Source organism: Pseudophryne corroboree, chromosome 6 (assembly GCF_028390025.1).
Source record: "Pseudophryne corroboree isolate aPseCor3 chromosome 6, aPseCor3.hap2, whole genome shotgun sequence".
Taxonomy (NCBI): Eukaryota; Metazoa; Chordata; class Amphibia; order Anura; family Myobatrachidae; genus Pseudophryne; species Pseudophryne corroboree.
In genome coordinates, this window is record NC_086449.1 from 841,022,179 (window position 1) to 841,034,943 (window position 12,765).

The following is a 12,765-nucleotide window of genomic DNA, read 5'->3' on the forward strand; positions in this document are numbered from 1 at the left end:
AGGAGGGGTTCCAGAGCTACCGCGGGTGCTGGAGGGGGTGTGTGGGGGTGCCACGGATAGGGCCCGGAGGTTCTGTGAGTGGGGGAGGGTGCGTGGGTGCCGCGGGTGGTGGTCCGGAGCCACTGCGAGTGGGGGAGAAGCAGTTGCGGGGTTGCCCTGGGTGGGGGAGGGGCGGATGCGGTGGTGCGGAGGGAGGTACGGGTGCAGGGTCGCTGCGGGTGGGGGAGGGGGCCTGGAGCTACAACGGGTGCTGGAGGGGGTGCCGCGGATGGAGCCCGGAGGTACTGTGAGTGGGGGAGGGACGGGTAATGCTTCTCCTGCTTCTCCTCCTCTCAGCAGCTAAGCTGCTGTCCTCCCTTTGGCAGTGGTTCTCCCAGAGACTCGCACAGCAGCCAGTCACTATTGTTAGCGCCGGTGTCCCAACGCACCGCATTACAGGGAAGAAGATGCACTCAATAAACTACAGCTCCCAGCAGCCCTAAGGGCCGGAATGCTTTGGTGCTAAGGGCTGCTGGGAGCTGTAGTTTTTTTAGTGCGTCTACTTCCCTGTAATGCGGTGCGTTGTGACACTGGTGCTAACAATAGTGACTGGCTGGCAGAACTGACTGGCTGGCTGAATCAATGTAAAAAGTGAGAGTGATGTGCAGTGTCAGTGACACTGCACACAGGGCCGGCGCTAGCCGCTCAGCAAAGGGATGCAGTGCAGGGAGGACCCAGGAAGGAGAGGCGTTCTCCCTGCTCTGCATCCCTGTGCTGAGCTGCTGCTGCTATCCCTGCTGCTGCTGCCGGCTGCTGTCACACATGCAGCGGCGCTGGCAGCACAAAACCTCCTCTCCCCCTCGGCGCCGGCAGTACAAAGCCTCCTCTCCCCCACCCCTGTGTGACATTCAGTGGCCGGGTGGGAGCCAAAGGGGGCGGAGCTAGATGGGAATAAGGGGCGGAGCTAGAGGAGACCATGCTGCAGCAGGAGGATGAGCTGCTATAGCATCGGCAGCCAGACTTCATTACGTGTGTAAGTGTCACAGGTACAGGGGGCGTTACATGTGGTTCCGGTATGAATGGTCGACCATGTTATGGTCGACAGTCATTAGGTCGACCACTATTGGTCGACATTGACATGGTCGACATGGACACATGGTCGATACATGAAAATGGTCGACATATGATAGGTCGACATATGAAAAGGTCGACATGAGTTTTTTTACTTTTTTTTGGTGTCGTTTTTTGCGTAAAGTGACTGGGAACCCCAATTAGTGCACCGCGTCCCCTCGCATGGTGCCTTCGCTCCGCTACTGCTTCGCTCGGCACACTTTACCGTTCCAATCGTAGTCCACGTGGATCGTAAAGTATGGAAAAGTTCCCCAAAAGAAAAAAAAGTTAAAAAACTCATGTCGACCTTTTTATATGTCGACCATTTTCATGTGTCGACCATGTGTCCATGTCGACCATGTCAATGTCGACCAATAGTGGTCGACCTAATGACTGTCGACCATAACATGGTCGACCATGTGAACGGATACCGTTACATGTGTAAGTGTCTCTACTACAGGGGGTATTATATGCGCTGTGCCTTTGTAAAGTATGTGAGGGTGCAAATTTATAGTTTGCAGGGGGGGCACCGAACACTCTAGCACCGGCCCTGGATGCACACCCCACTGCACTGCACAGCACTGTCACCTTCTACATTGATTCAGCGTCCAGACATTACCCTCCCCGATATCACCCTCTCTATCCGTTACATTAGCCGTCTTGGGGCTTCCAGGCCGGCAGCCCAGGTGCTGTGTTGTGGAGTCTGGGCCTCTGGGGATCTGGACGCAGCTGTGGCGGGAAGGCACTTCTGTGACATCACACGCAGAGGAGGCTCCGGGGCTAAGAGAGTATGCGGCGCAGGGAGGGTTATGAAAGCCTTCCGCTGCGCCGCTATCATACACATCTATGCCGATGGCCGCAGAAGCTTTTGTTCCACCTGCGGCGAGGCTAGGGAGTGGGGATTGTTGATGCCGGAGGGGGCAGGTGGACTGGCAGCAGGACATAGGACGCTGCAGTAAAAGGATTATTTCCCCCCTATGTACAGCACAGAGACTTGCTGCAGATACAGTGTCATACCCTCCAGCTGCACCTTTCTGGCAGGTACAGAACCTTTTTTTTTTTTTTTATGATCTGTACCGATTTTTGACTCTCCAAGCTTCCATTGAAAGTATAGGAAAGGGGGCGTGACCACGCGGCTGTACCCGTGGTCACGCCCCCTTTTGGAATTTGAAGCGATTTTTATGTGTAAAGTTTTGGAGGGTGTGTTGCTGCAGATGCAGTGGGACTATTTTGGGGTGTGGGCCTGGAGCTGCAGCTCCATCAGCCCCATTGCTAATCCTGCTCTGTGAAAACACAGCAGCCAAAGAACAGAGCATCCCATTGGATGTAACCTGTGTGGGAGGGCGTTTCTCGCCCAATCAGCTGTGGACTGGGTGTGATAGACCTGCTGCTAACCCAATGAGAGCTCCTAGCCACGCCCAGCGTTAGAGACCCAGGCACAGAGTCACAGATCTGGGCTATTATATAGGAGATAATGACCTCCAGTTCATTTTATACCACACTACAATGAGCAGGTCCAGGGGCATACCTAGATATATTGCAGACCCCAAGGAAAAAGTTTGAAAGGTCCCCTACCTAGCACCCAATGGCGAAAAATGTATATAACACATGTAACTGTGTCAGGGAAGTTGACCCCTCTCAGCTCTGGGCCCCATAGCAGCTGCACTCCCTGCACCTATGGTAGCTACACCCTGTATATAACACATGTAACTGTGACAGGGAAGGTGGCTCCTCTCAGCTCTGGCCCCATAGCAGCTGCATTCCCTGCACCTATGGTAGCTACACCCTGTATATAACACATGTAACTGTGACAGGGAAGGTGGCCCCTCTCAGCTCTGGTCCCCATAGCAGCTGCACTCCCTGCACCTATGGTAGCTGCACCCTGTATATAACACATGTAACTGTGACAGGGAAGGTGGCTCCTCTCAGCTCTGGGCCCCATAGCAGCTGCTCTCCCTGCACCTATGGTAGCTACACCATGTATATAACACATGTAACTGTGACAGGGAAGGTGGCTCCTCTCAGCTCTGGCCCCATAGCAGCTGCACTCCCTGCACCTATGGTAGCTACACCCTGTATATAACACATGTAACTGTGACAGGGAAGGTGGCCTCTCTCAGCTCTGGGCCCCATAGCAGCTGCACTCCCTGCACCTATGGTAGCTATACCCTGTATATAACACATGTAACTGTGACAGGGAAGGTGGCCCCTCTCAGCTCTGGCCCCATAGCAGCTGCACTCCCTGCACCTATGGTAGCTACACACCTGTATATAACACATGTAACTGTGTCAGGGAAGGTGGCCCCTCTCAACTCTGGCCCCATAGCAGCTGCACTCCCTGCACCTATGGTAGCTACACCCTGTATATAACACATGTAACTGTGACAGGGAAGGTGGCCCCTCTCAGCTCTGGGCCCCATAGCAGCTGCACTCCCTGCACCTATGGTAGCTATACCCTGTATATAACACATGTAACTGTGACAGGGAAGTTGGCCCCTCTCAGCTTTGGGCCCCATAGCAGCTGTACTCCCTGTACCTATGGTAGCTACACCCTGTATATAACACATGTAACTGTGACAGGGAAGGTGGCTCCTCTCAGCTCTGGGCCCCATAGCAGCTGCTCTCCCTGCACCTATGGTAGCTACACCATGTATATAACACATGTAACTGTGACAGGGAAGGTGGCTCCTCTCAGCTCTGGCCCCATAGCAGCTGCACTCCCTGCACCTATGGTAGCTACACCCTGTATATAACACATGTAACTGTGACAGGGAAGGTGGCCTCTCTCAGCTCTGGGCCCCATAGCAGCTGCACTCCCTGCACCTATGGTAGCTATACCCTGTATATAACACATGTAACTGTGACAGGGAAGGTGGCCCCTCTCAGCTCTGGCCCCATAGCAGCTGCACTCCCTGCACCTATGGTAGCTACACACCTGTATATAACACATGTAACTGTGTCAGGGAAGGTGGCCCCTCTCAACTCTGGCCCCATAGCAGCTGCACTCCCTGCACCTATGGTAGCTACACCCTGTATATAACACATGTAACTGTGACAGGGAAGGTGGCCCCTCTCAGCTCTGGGCCCCATAGCAGCTGCACTCCCTGCACCTATGGTAGCTATACCCTGTATATAACACATGTAACTGTGACAGGGAAGTTGGCCCCTCTCAGCTTTGGGCCCCATAGCAGCTGTACTCCCTGTACCTATGGTAGCTACACCCTGTATATAACACATGTAACTGTGACAGGGAAGTTGACCCCTCTCAGCTCTGGGCCCCATAGCAGCAGTACTCCCTGTACCTATGGTAGCTACACCCTGTATATAACACATGTAACTGTGACAGGGAAGGTGACCCCTCTCAGCTCTGGACCCCATAGCAGCTGCACTCCCTGCACCTATGGTAGCTACACCCTGTATATAACACATGTAACTGTGACAGGGAAGGTGGCCCCTCTCAGCTCTGGGCCCCATAGCAGCTGCTCTCCCTGCACCTATGGTAGCTACACCATGTATATAACACATGTAACTGTGACAGGGAAGGTGGCTCCTCTCAGCTCTGGCCCCATAGCAGCTGCACTCCCTGCACCTATGGTAGCTACACCCTGTATATAACACATGTAACTGTGACAGGGAAGGTGGCCTCTCTCAGCTCTGGGCCCCATAGCAGCTGCACTCCCTGCACCTATGGTAGCTATACCCTGTATATAACACATGTAACTGTGACAGGGAAGGTGGCCCCTCTCAGCTCTGGCCCCATAGCAGCTGCACTCCCTGCACCTATGGTAGCTACACACCTGTATATAACACATGTAACTGTGCCAGGGAAGGTGGCCCCTCTCAACTCTGGCCCCATAGCAGCTGCACTCCCTGCACCTATGGTAGCTACACCCTGTATATAACACATGTAACTGTGACAGGGAAGGTGGCCCCTCTCAGCTCTGGGCCCCATAGCAGCTGCACTCCCTGCACCTATGGTAGCTATACCCTGTATATAACACATGTAACTGTGACAGGGAAGGTGGCCCCTCTCAGCTCTGGCCCCATAGCAGCTGCACTCCCTGCACCTATGGTAGCTACACCCTGTATAAAACACATGTAACTGTGACAGGGAAGTTGACCCCTCTCAGCTCTGGGCCCCATAGCAGCTGTACTCCCTGTACCTATGGTAGCTACACCCTGTATATAACACATGTAACTGTGACAGGGAAGTTGACCCCTCTCAGCTCTGGGCCCCATAGCAGCTGTACTCCCTGTACCTATGGTAGCTACACCCTGTATATAACACATGTAACTGTGACAGGGAAGTTGACCCCTCTCAGCTCTGGGCCCCATAGCAGCTGTACTCCCTGTACCTATGGTAGCTACACCCTGTATATAACACATGTAACTGTGACAGGGAAGTTGACCCCTCTCAGCTCTGGGCCCCATAGCAGCTGTACTCCCTGTACCTATGGTAGCTACACCCTGTATATAACACATGTAACTGTGACAGGGAAGTTGACCCCTCTCAGCTCTGGGCCCCATAGTAGCTGTACTCCCTGTACCTATGGTAGCTACACCCTGTATATAACACATGTAACTGTGACAGGGAAGGTGACCCCTCTCAGCTCTGGACCCCATAGCAGCTGCACTCCCTGCACCTATGGTAGCTACACCCTGTATATAACACATGTAACTGTGACAGGGAAGTTGACCCCTCTCAGCTCTGGGCCCCATAGCAGCTGTACTCCCTGTACCTATGGTAGCTACACCCTGTATATAACACGTCACTGTGACAGGGAAGTTGACCCCTTTCAGCTCTGGGCCCCATAGCAGCTGTACTCCCTGTACCTATGGTAGCTACACCCTGTATATAACACATGTAACTGTGACAGAGAAGTTGACCCCTCTCAGCTTTGGGCCCCATAGCAGCTGTACTCCCTGTACCTATGGTAGCTACACCCTGTATATAACACATGTAACTGTGACAGGGAAGTTGACCCCTCTCAGCTCTGGGCCCCATAGCAGCTGTACTCCCTGTACCTATGGTAGCTACACCCTGTATATAACACATGTAACTGTGACAGGGAAGGTGGCCCCTCTCAGCTCTGGACCCCATAGCAGCTGCACTCCCTGCACCTATGGTTGCTACACCCTGTATATAACACATGTAACTGTGACAGGGAAGGTGACCCCTCTCAGCTCTGGACCCCATAGCAGCTGCACTCCCTGCACCTATGGTTGCTACACCCTGTATATAACACATGTAACTGTGACAGGGAAGGTGGCCCCTCTCAGCTCTGGGCCCCATAGCAGCTGCTCTCCCTGCACCTATGGTAGCTACACCATGTATATAACACATGTAACTGTGACAGGGAAGGTGGCTCCTCTCAGCTCTGGCCCCATAGCAGCTGCACTCCCTGCACCTATGGTAGCTACACCCTGTATATAACACATGTAACTGTGACAGGGAAGGTGGCCTCTCTCAGCTCTGGGCCCCATAGCAGCTGCACTCCCTGCACCTATGGTAGCTATACCCTGTATATAACACATGTAACTGTGACAGGGAAGGTGGCCCCTCTCAGCTCTGGCCCCATAGCAGCTGCACTACCTGCACCTATGGTAGCTACACCCTGTATATAACACATGTAACTGTGACAGGGAAGGTGGCTCCTCTCAGCTCTGGGCCCCATAGCAGCTGCACTCCCTGCACCTATGGTAGCTACACCCTGTATATAACACATGTAACTGTGACAGGGAAGGTGGCCCCTCTCAGCTCTGGGCCCCATAGCAGCTGCACTCCCTACCCCTATGGTAGCTACACCCTGTATATAACACATGTCTCAGCTCTGGCCCCATAGCAGCTGCACTCCCTGCACCTACGGTAGCTACACCATGTATATAACACATGTAACTGTGACAGGGAAGGTGGCTCCTCTCAGCTCTGGGCCCCATAGCAGCTGCACTCCCTGTACCTATGGTAGCTACACCCTGTATATAACACATGTAACTGTGACATGGAAGGTGGCTCCTCTCAGCTCTGGCCCCATAGCAGCTGCACTCCCTGCACCTATGGTAGCTATACCCTGTATATAACACATGTAACTGTGACAGGGAAGGTGACCCCTCTCAGCTCTGGCCCCATAGCAGCTGTACTCCCTGCACCTATGGTAGCTACACCCTGTATATAACACATATAACTGTGACAGGGAAGGTGGCTCCTCTCAGCTCTGGCCCCATAGCAGCTGCACTCCCTGCACCTATGGTAGCTACACCCTGTATATAACACATGTAACTGTAACATGGAAGGTGGCTCCTCTCAGCTCTGGCCCCATAGCAGCTGCACTCCCTGCACCTATGGTAGCTATACCCTGTATATAACACATGTAACTGTGACAGGGAAGGTGGCCCCTCTCAGCTCTGGCCCCATAGCAGCTGCACTCCCTGCACCTATGGTAGCTATACCCTGTATATAACACATGTAACTGTGACAGGGAAGGTGGCCCCTCTCAGCTCGGGCCCCATAGCAGCTGCACTCCCTGCACCTATGGTAGCTACACCCTGTATATAACACATGTAACTGTGACAGGGAAGGTGGCTCCTCTCAGCTCTGGGCCCCATAGCAGCTGCACTCCCTGCACCTATGGTAGCTACACCCTGTATATAACACATGTAACTGTGACAGGGAAGGTGGCTCCTCTCAGCTCTGGGCCCCATAGCAGCTGCACTCCCTGCACCTATGGTAGCTACACCCTGTATATAACACATGTAACTGTGACAGGGAAGGTGGCTCCTCTCAGCTCTGGGCCCCATAGCAGCTGCACTCCCTGCACCTATGGTAGCTACACCCTGTATATAACACATGTAACTGTGACAGGGAAGGTGGCCCCTCTCAGCTCTGGGCCCCATAGCAGCTGCACTCCCTGCACCTATGGTAGCTATACCCTGTATATAACACATGTAACTGTGACAGGGAAGGTGGCCCCTCTCAGCTCTGGCCCCATAGTAGCTGCACTCCCTGCACCTATGGTAGCTACACCCTGTATATAACACTTGTAACTGTGACAGGGAAAGTGGCTCCTCTCAGCTCTGGCCCCATAGCAGCTGCACTCCCTACCCCTATGGTAGCTACACCCTGTATATAACACATGTCTCAGCTCTGGCCCCATAGCAGCTGCACTCCCTGCACCTACGGTAGCTACACCCTGTATATAACACATGTAACTGTGACAGGGAAGGTGGCTCCTCTCAGCTCTGGGCCCCATAGCAGCTGCACTCCCTGTACCTATGGTAGCTATACCCTGTATATAACACATGTAACTGTGACAGGGAAGGTGGCCCCTCTCAGCTCTGGCCCCATAGCAGTTGCACTCCCTGCACCTATGGTAGCTACACCCTGTATATAACACATGTAACTGTGACAGGGAAAGTGGCTCCTCTCAGCTCTGGCCCCATAGCAGCTGCACTCCCTACCCCTATGGTAGCTACACCCTGTATATAACACATGTCTCAGCTCTGGCCCCATAGCAGCTGCACTCCCTGCACCTACGGTAGCTACACCATGTATATAACACATGTAACTGTGACAGGGAAGGTGGCTCCTCTCAGCTCTGGGCCCCATAGCAGCTGCACTCCCTGCACCTATGGTAGCTATACCCTGTATATATATAACACATGTAACTGTGACAGGGAAGGTGGCCCCTCTCAGCTCTGGCCCCATAGCAGTTGCACTCCCTGCACCTATGGTAGCTACACCCTGTATATAACACATGTAACTGTGACAGGGAAAGTGGCTCCTCTCAGCTCTGGCCCCATAGCAGCTGCACTCCCTGCACCTATGGTAGCTACACCCTGTATATAACACATGTAACTGTGACAGGGAAAGTGGCTCCTCTCAGCTCTGGCCCCATAGCAGCTGCACTCCCTGCACCTATGGTAGCTACACCCTGTATATAACACATGTAACTGTGACAGGGAAAGTGGCTCCTCTCAGCTCTGGCCCCATAGCAGCTGCACTCCCTACCCCTATGGTAGCTACACCCTGTATATAACACGTCTCAGCTCTGGCCCCATAGCAGTTGCACTCCCTGCACCTATGGTAGCTACACCCTGTATATAACACATGTCTCAGCTCTGGCCCCATAGCAGCTGCACTCCCTGCACCTACGGTAGCTACGCCCTTGCATCTGGCATAGCGCAATGGAAACACAGTTAGTGGAGGACACATCTGTAATGTTAGGATACAGTATATGACGGCGTTCATCTATGCAGTAATGATAGATATCTACAGTAGCAGAGCAGAACATACTCTGGCGTCTTCCCTCTGGTTACTACTAAATACAGAGTGCGGATATAATCACAATTTATACTTACATCTGTAAATACTCATCAAAGCCGCAGATGCTCAGAAAACTATTTCCCGGCGCAGGGTCTTGCGGACGTCCTGAAGGCTCCAAGCTCTGCAGCAGAGAGTCTTGTAGAGAAGGATATAGGGGCTGTGATGGGGAATGCTGACTTTGTTGCAGGGGACTCAGATCCTGTAGAGAAGGATATAGAGACTGGGGGGCGGAGTACTGATCCTGGGGGGCGGAGTACTGGCCATGTAGAGTAGGGTACTGATCCTGGGGGGCCGAGTACCGATCCTGGGGGGCCGAGTACCGATCCTGGGGGGCCGAGTACCGATCCTGGGGGACAGAGTACCGATCCTGGGGGGCCGAGTACTGATCCTGGTGAGCCGAGTACTGGCCATGTAGAGAAGGGTACAGATTCTGTGAAGCGGAATACTGATACTGAGGCATTGAGTACTGATTATGGCTAGCCGAGTACTCGCCCTGGGGTGCCAAGTACTGAAACTGATGACCTGAGTACTGATTCTGAGTAGCCGAGTACTGATAACCCGAGTACTGATTCTGTGAAGCAGAGTACGGATACTGATGACCTGAGTACTGAATCTGGGGAGCATAATGATGGTTGCTGGGGGCAAATACATATGAAGCCTCTATAGAAGAAGAGTGTGGTGGGACCTGAGGGGTGGGATGATGTGGTGGCACCTCAGGGGTGGGATGATATGGTGGCACCTGAGGGGCATAATGATATGGTGGCACCTGAGGGGCGTAATGATATGGTGGCACCTGAGGGGCGGGATGATATGGTGGCACCTGAGGGGCGGGATGATATGGTGGCACTTGAGGGGTGGGATGATGTGGTGGCACCTGAAGAGCAGGATGATATGGTGGCACCTGAGGGGCGGGATGATGTGGTGGCACCTGAGGGGCGGGATGATGTGGTGGCACCTGAGGGGCGGGATGATATGGTGGCACCTGAGGGGCGGGATGATATGGTGGGACCTGAGGGGCGGGATGATGTAAGTTGTGGAAAATATCTGCAATTAAATCTTCTACACGAACAGAATCTGTAAAGGAATAAAACAAAGTAATTAGAGTATTTCTATAGCTGGGTGACATAACGTGTGTTGTGTAGGATTGTGCGGCTAATTCAGACCAGGGTGAAGGACAAACGTTTTTCCTTTGTGCACGTGTCCCGATGGTTTCCGCTGAGCGGAGCAGTAGACAACCCATCGGCTGCGGCATTACCATAACATTCTGTAGTAGCAACTGCGACAAACGTTGCTATCGCATTAGTGCCCATCTCTGACTGTGTTACCCACTGTGGCTATGTAATATGGACAATGCAGACCTGCCAAAAGTCATGGGATAGATGCCTAGTATTGTATAGGACCCCTCTACCCAGCGATGTGCGCCAACTCAACGTGGCATCAATTCCACAAGTGGAGGAAAGATATCTGGAGAGCTGTTGACCCATGCTGTCTGTATAGCTTCTCACAGCTCCCTGATCTTTCTGATGTAAGTGAAAGATCTTGGGTGCAAATGTTTCTCTCCACCACGTCCCATAACTGCTTGATTTGGTTGTCGGACGAACGTGTTGGCCACATCATTTGTTGGAACATTCCACAATGCTCTTCAAACCAATTCTGGACAACTTGGGACTGATGATACGCTGCATTATCCTGCTGGAATATTCCATTTTTTGGGGGGTACGTGTAGTCCATGAAGGGCTGCAAATAGTCACCAAGCAATGCAACTTAGCGGTTACCGGTCAATTTCGTCTCTGGCGGACCAGCAGACCCAACCCATGCCACATGAACACATCCCACACCATTAGAGAACCACCATCAGGCTACGGAGTGCCTTGTTGACAACTGAGGTCCATGAACTCATGGGGTCTGCACCACACCCAAACACTACCATCAGCCCAAAACACTTGGAACCATGATTTATGGGACCATGTTGCCAGTCATACAGTGTCCAATTAGCGGTGTCACGAGCCCAGGGGAGGAGTTATGTCCGGTATTGTAGTGGTAACGAGGCACTCTGGTGGGTCTTCTTCCATATCCCATGGAGGCTGTGGAACGCTGCACTGATCTTCTGGATATCCGTCTGGTACCTCCTGCACCGAATGTGGATGTGATTTGAGCCAGTGTTGCTTGTCTGTTACCATGGACAATTCTGGCCAGATGCTGCTGGTGACAATCATATGCCACCTATGGTCGGCACTGCGCTGTCCATGGCGAGTGGTAGTGCCTTCCATGAGGTATTCCTGTATATGTGACACCATAGATTGAGGAAGGTTAAATGTCCTCACTACTTTCCATCTGTCAGGCCACTATTATGCCTCGTTCCAATTCCAATAATTCACCTCGCCTTCCCCTGAGCAACCTCGCCTGTGTTCAAACTAACTCACGTTATGTCAGATTACAACTGATGCAAGTCTTACCATATCCAAGACGTCACAGTATGGTGGCCCACCTACTATTACCTTTATATACTGCTATCCCATGACTTTTGGCACTACAGTGTATAAGACACCGTAAGTCACCTTGTGAGGAGCTGAGGTCTGTGACAATTAATATAGCTATGCCTCATTTCCTGTGTCAAATATGTACTTTTTATACCCATATCCATATACATCCAATCCGTCTGTTTGCTCATTCTCCATAACATGTCCATTGCTGCTCAGCCAATACTGTGTTTAAATCAACCTTAATAGTGTTAATATATGCAATTGTGTTATGTTATCTGTGACCCTTTAGATAATGTATTTATGTTAGACCTAGTTTCCTATTGTTTTCATACACCACAGTGGACCCACAGAGGGTGAGTCATATAAGGTACCATTGTCCATGTTTGTTTACTCCCTATTGTCCAAAAGTGAGCTGACCAGACAGGGTGGCTCTCTGACTGATGGAATCACCTTGATTAGAATATGTAGTGTATTCCAACGCTGTAAGATCCTAAAACACAGAGGTCACACACCCCAGCAATATGAAGCTTCTGGAGGTATAAAGGGGGGTACACATGGAGAGATCCGTGCTTAAAATCTAAGCAATCTTGCTAGATTGCTTAGATTTTAAGCACGGATCTGCTGTGTGTATGCCCTTCAGCGATAGCGATGCGCTATCGCCGATGCTAGATTGAGCCTGCATGCAGGCTCAATCTAGCGGGTCACTCACTTCACCGTTGTGTGAAGTGAGCGGCCCCCCCGTCGGCTTTTCCCCTCGCTCAGCACATCGCGCTGTGCTGAGCGGGGTGAGAGATGTGTGCTGAGCGGTCTGTGTTAAGATCGCTCAGCACACATCTCTCCCGTGAGTACCCCCCTTTAGTAGAGCTACCCAGA

At 52.3% G+C, this 12,765-nt stretch overlaps 1 protein-coding gene across 1 annotated transcript in view; it reads right to left on the reverse strand.

Moving 5' to 3' along the window:
• PIK3C2G (phosphatidylinositol-4-phosphate 3-kinase catalytic subunit type 2 gamma) overlaps positions 1-12,765 on the reverse strand; it is a 326,465-nt gene that overhangs the window by 282,710 nt on the left and 30,990 nt on the right. The window contains exon 5 of the mRNA XM_063930092.1: positions 9,445-10,483. Within this exon, the coding sequence (XP_063786162.1) occupies positions 9,445-10,483 (1,039 nt within the window). The remainder of the gene's footprint in view (positions 1-9,444; positions 10,484-12,765) is intronic.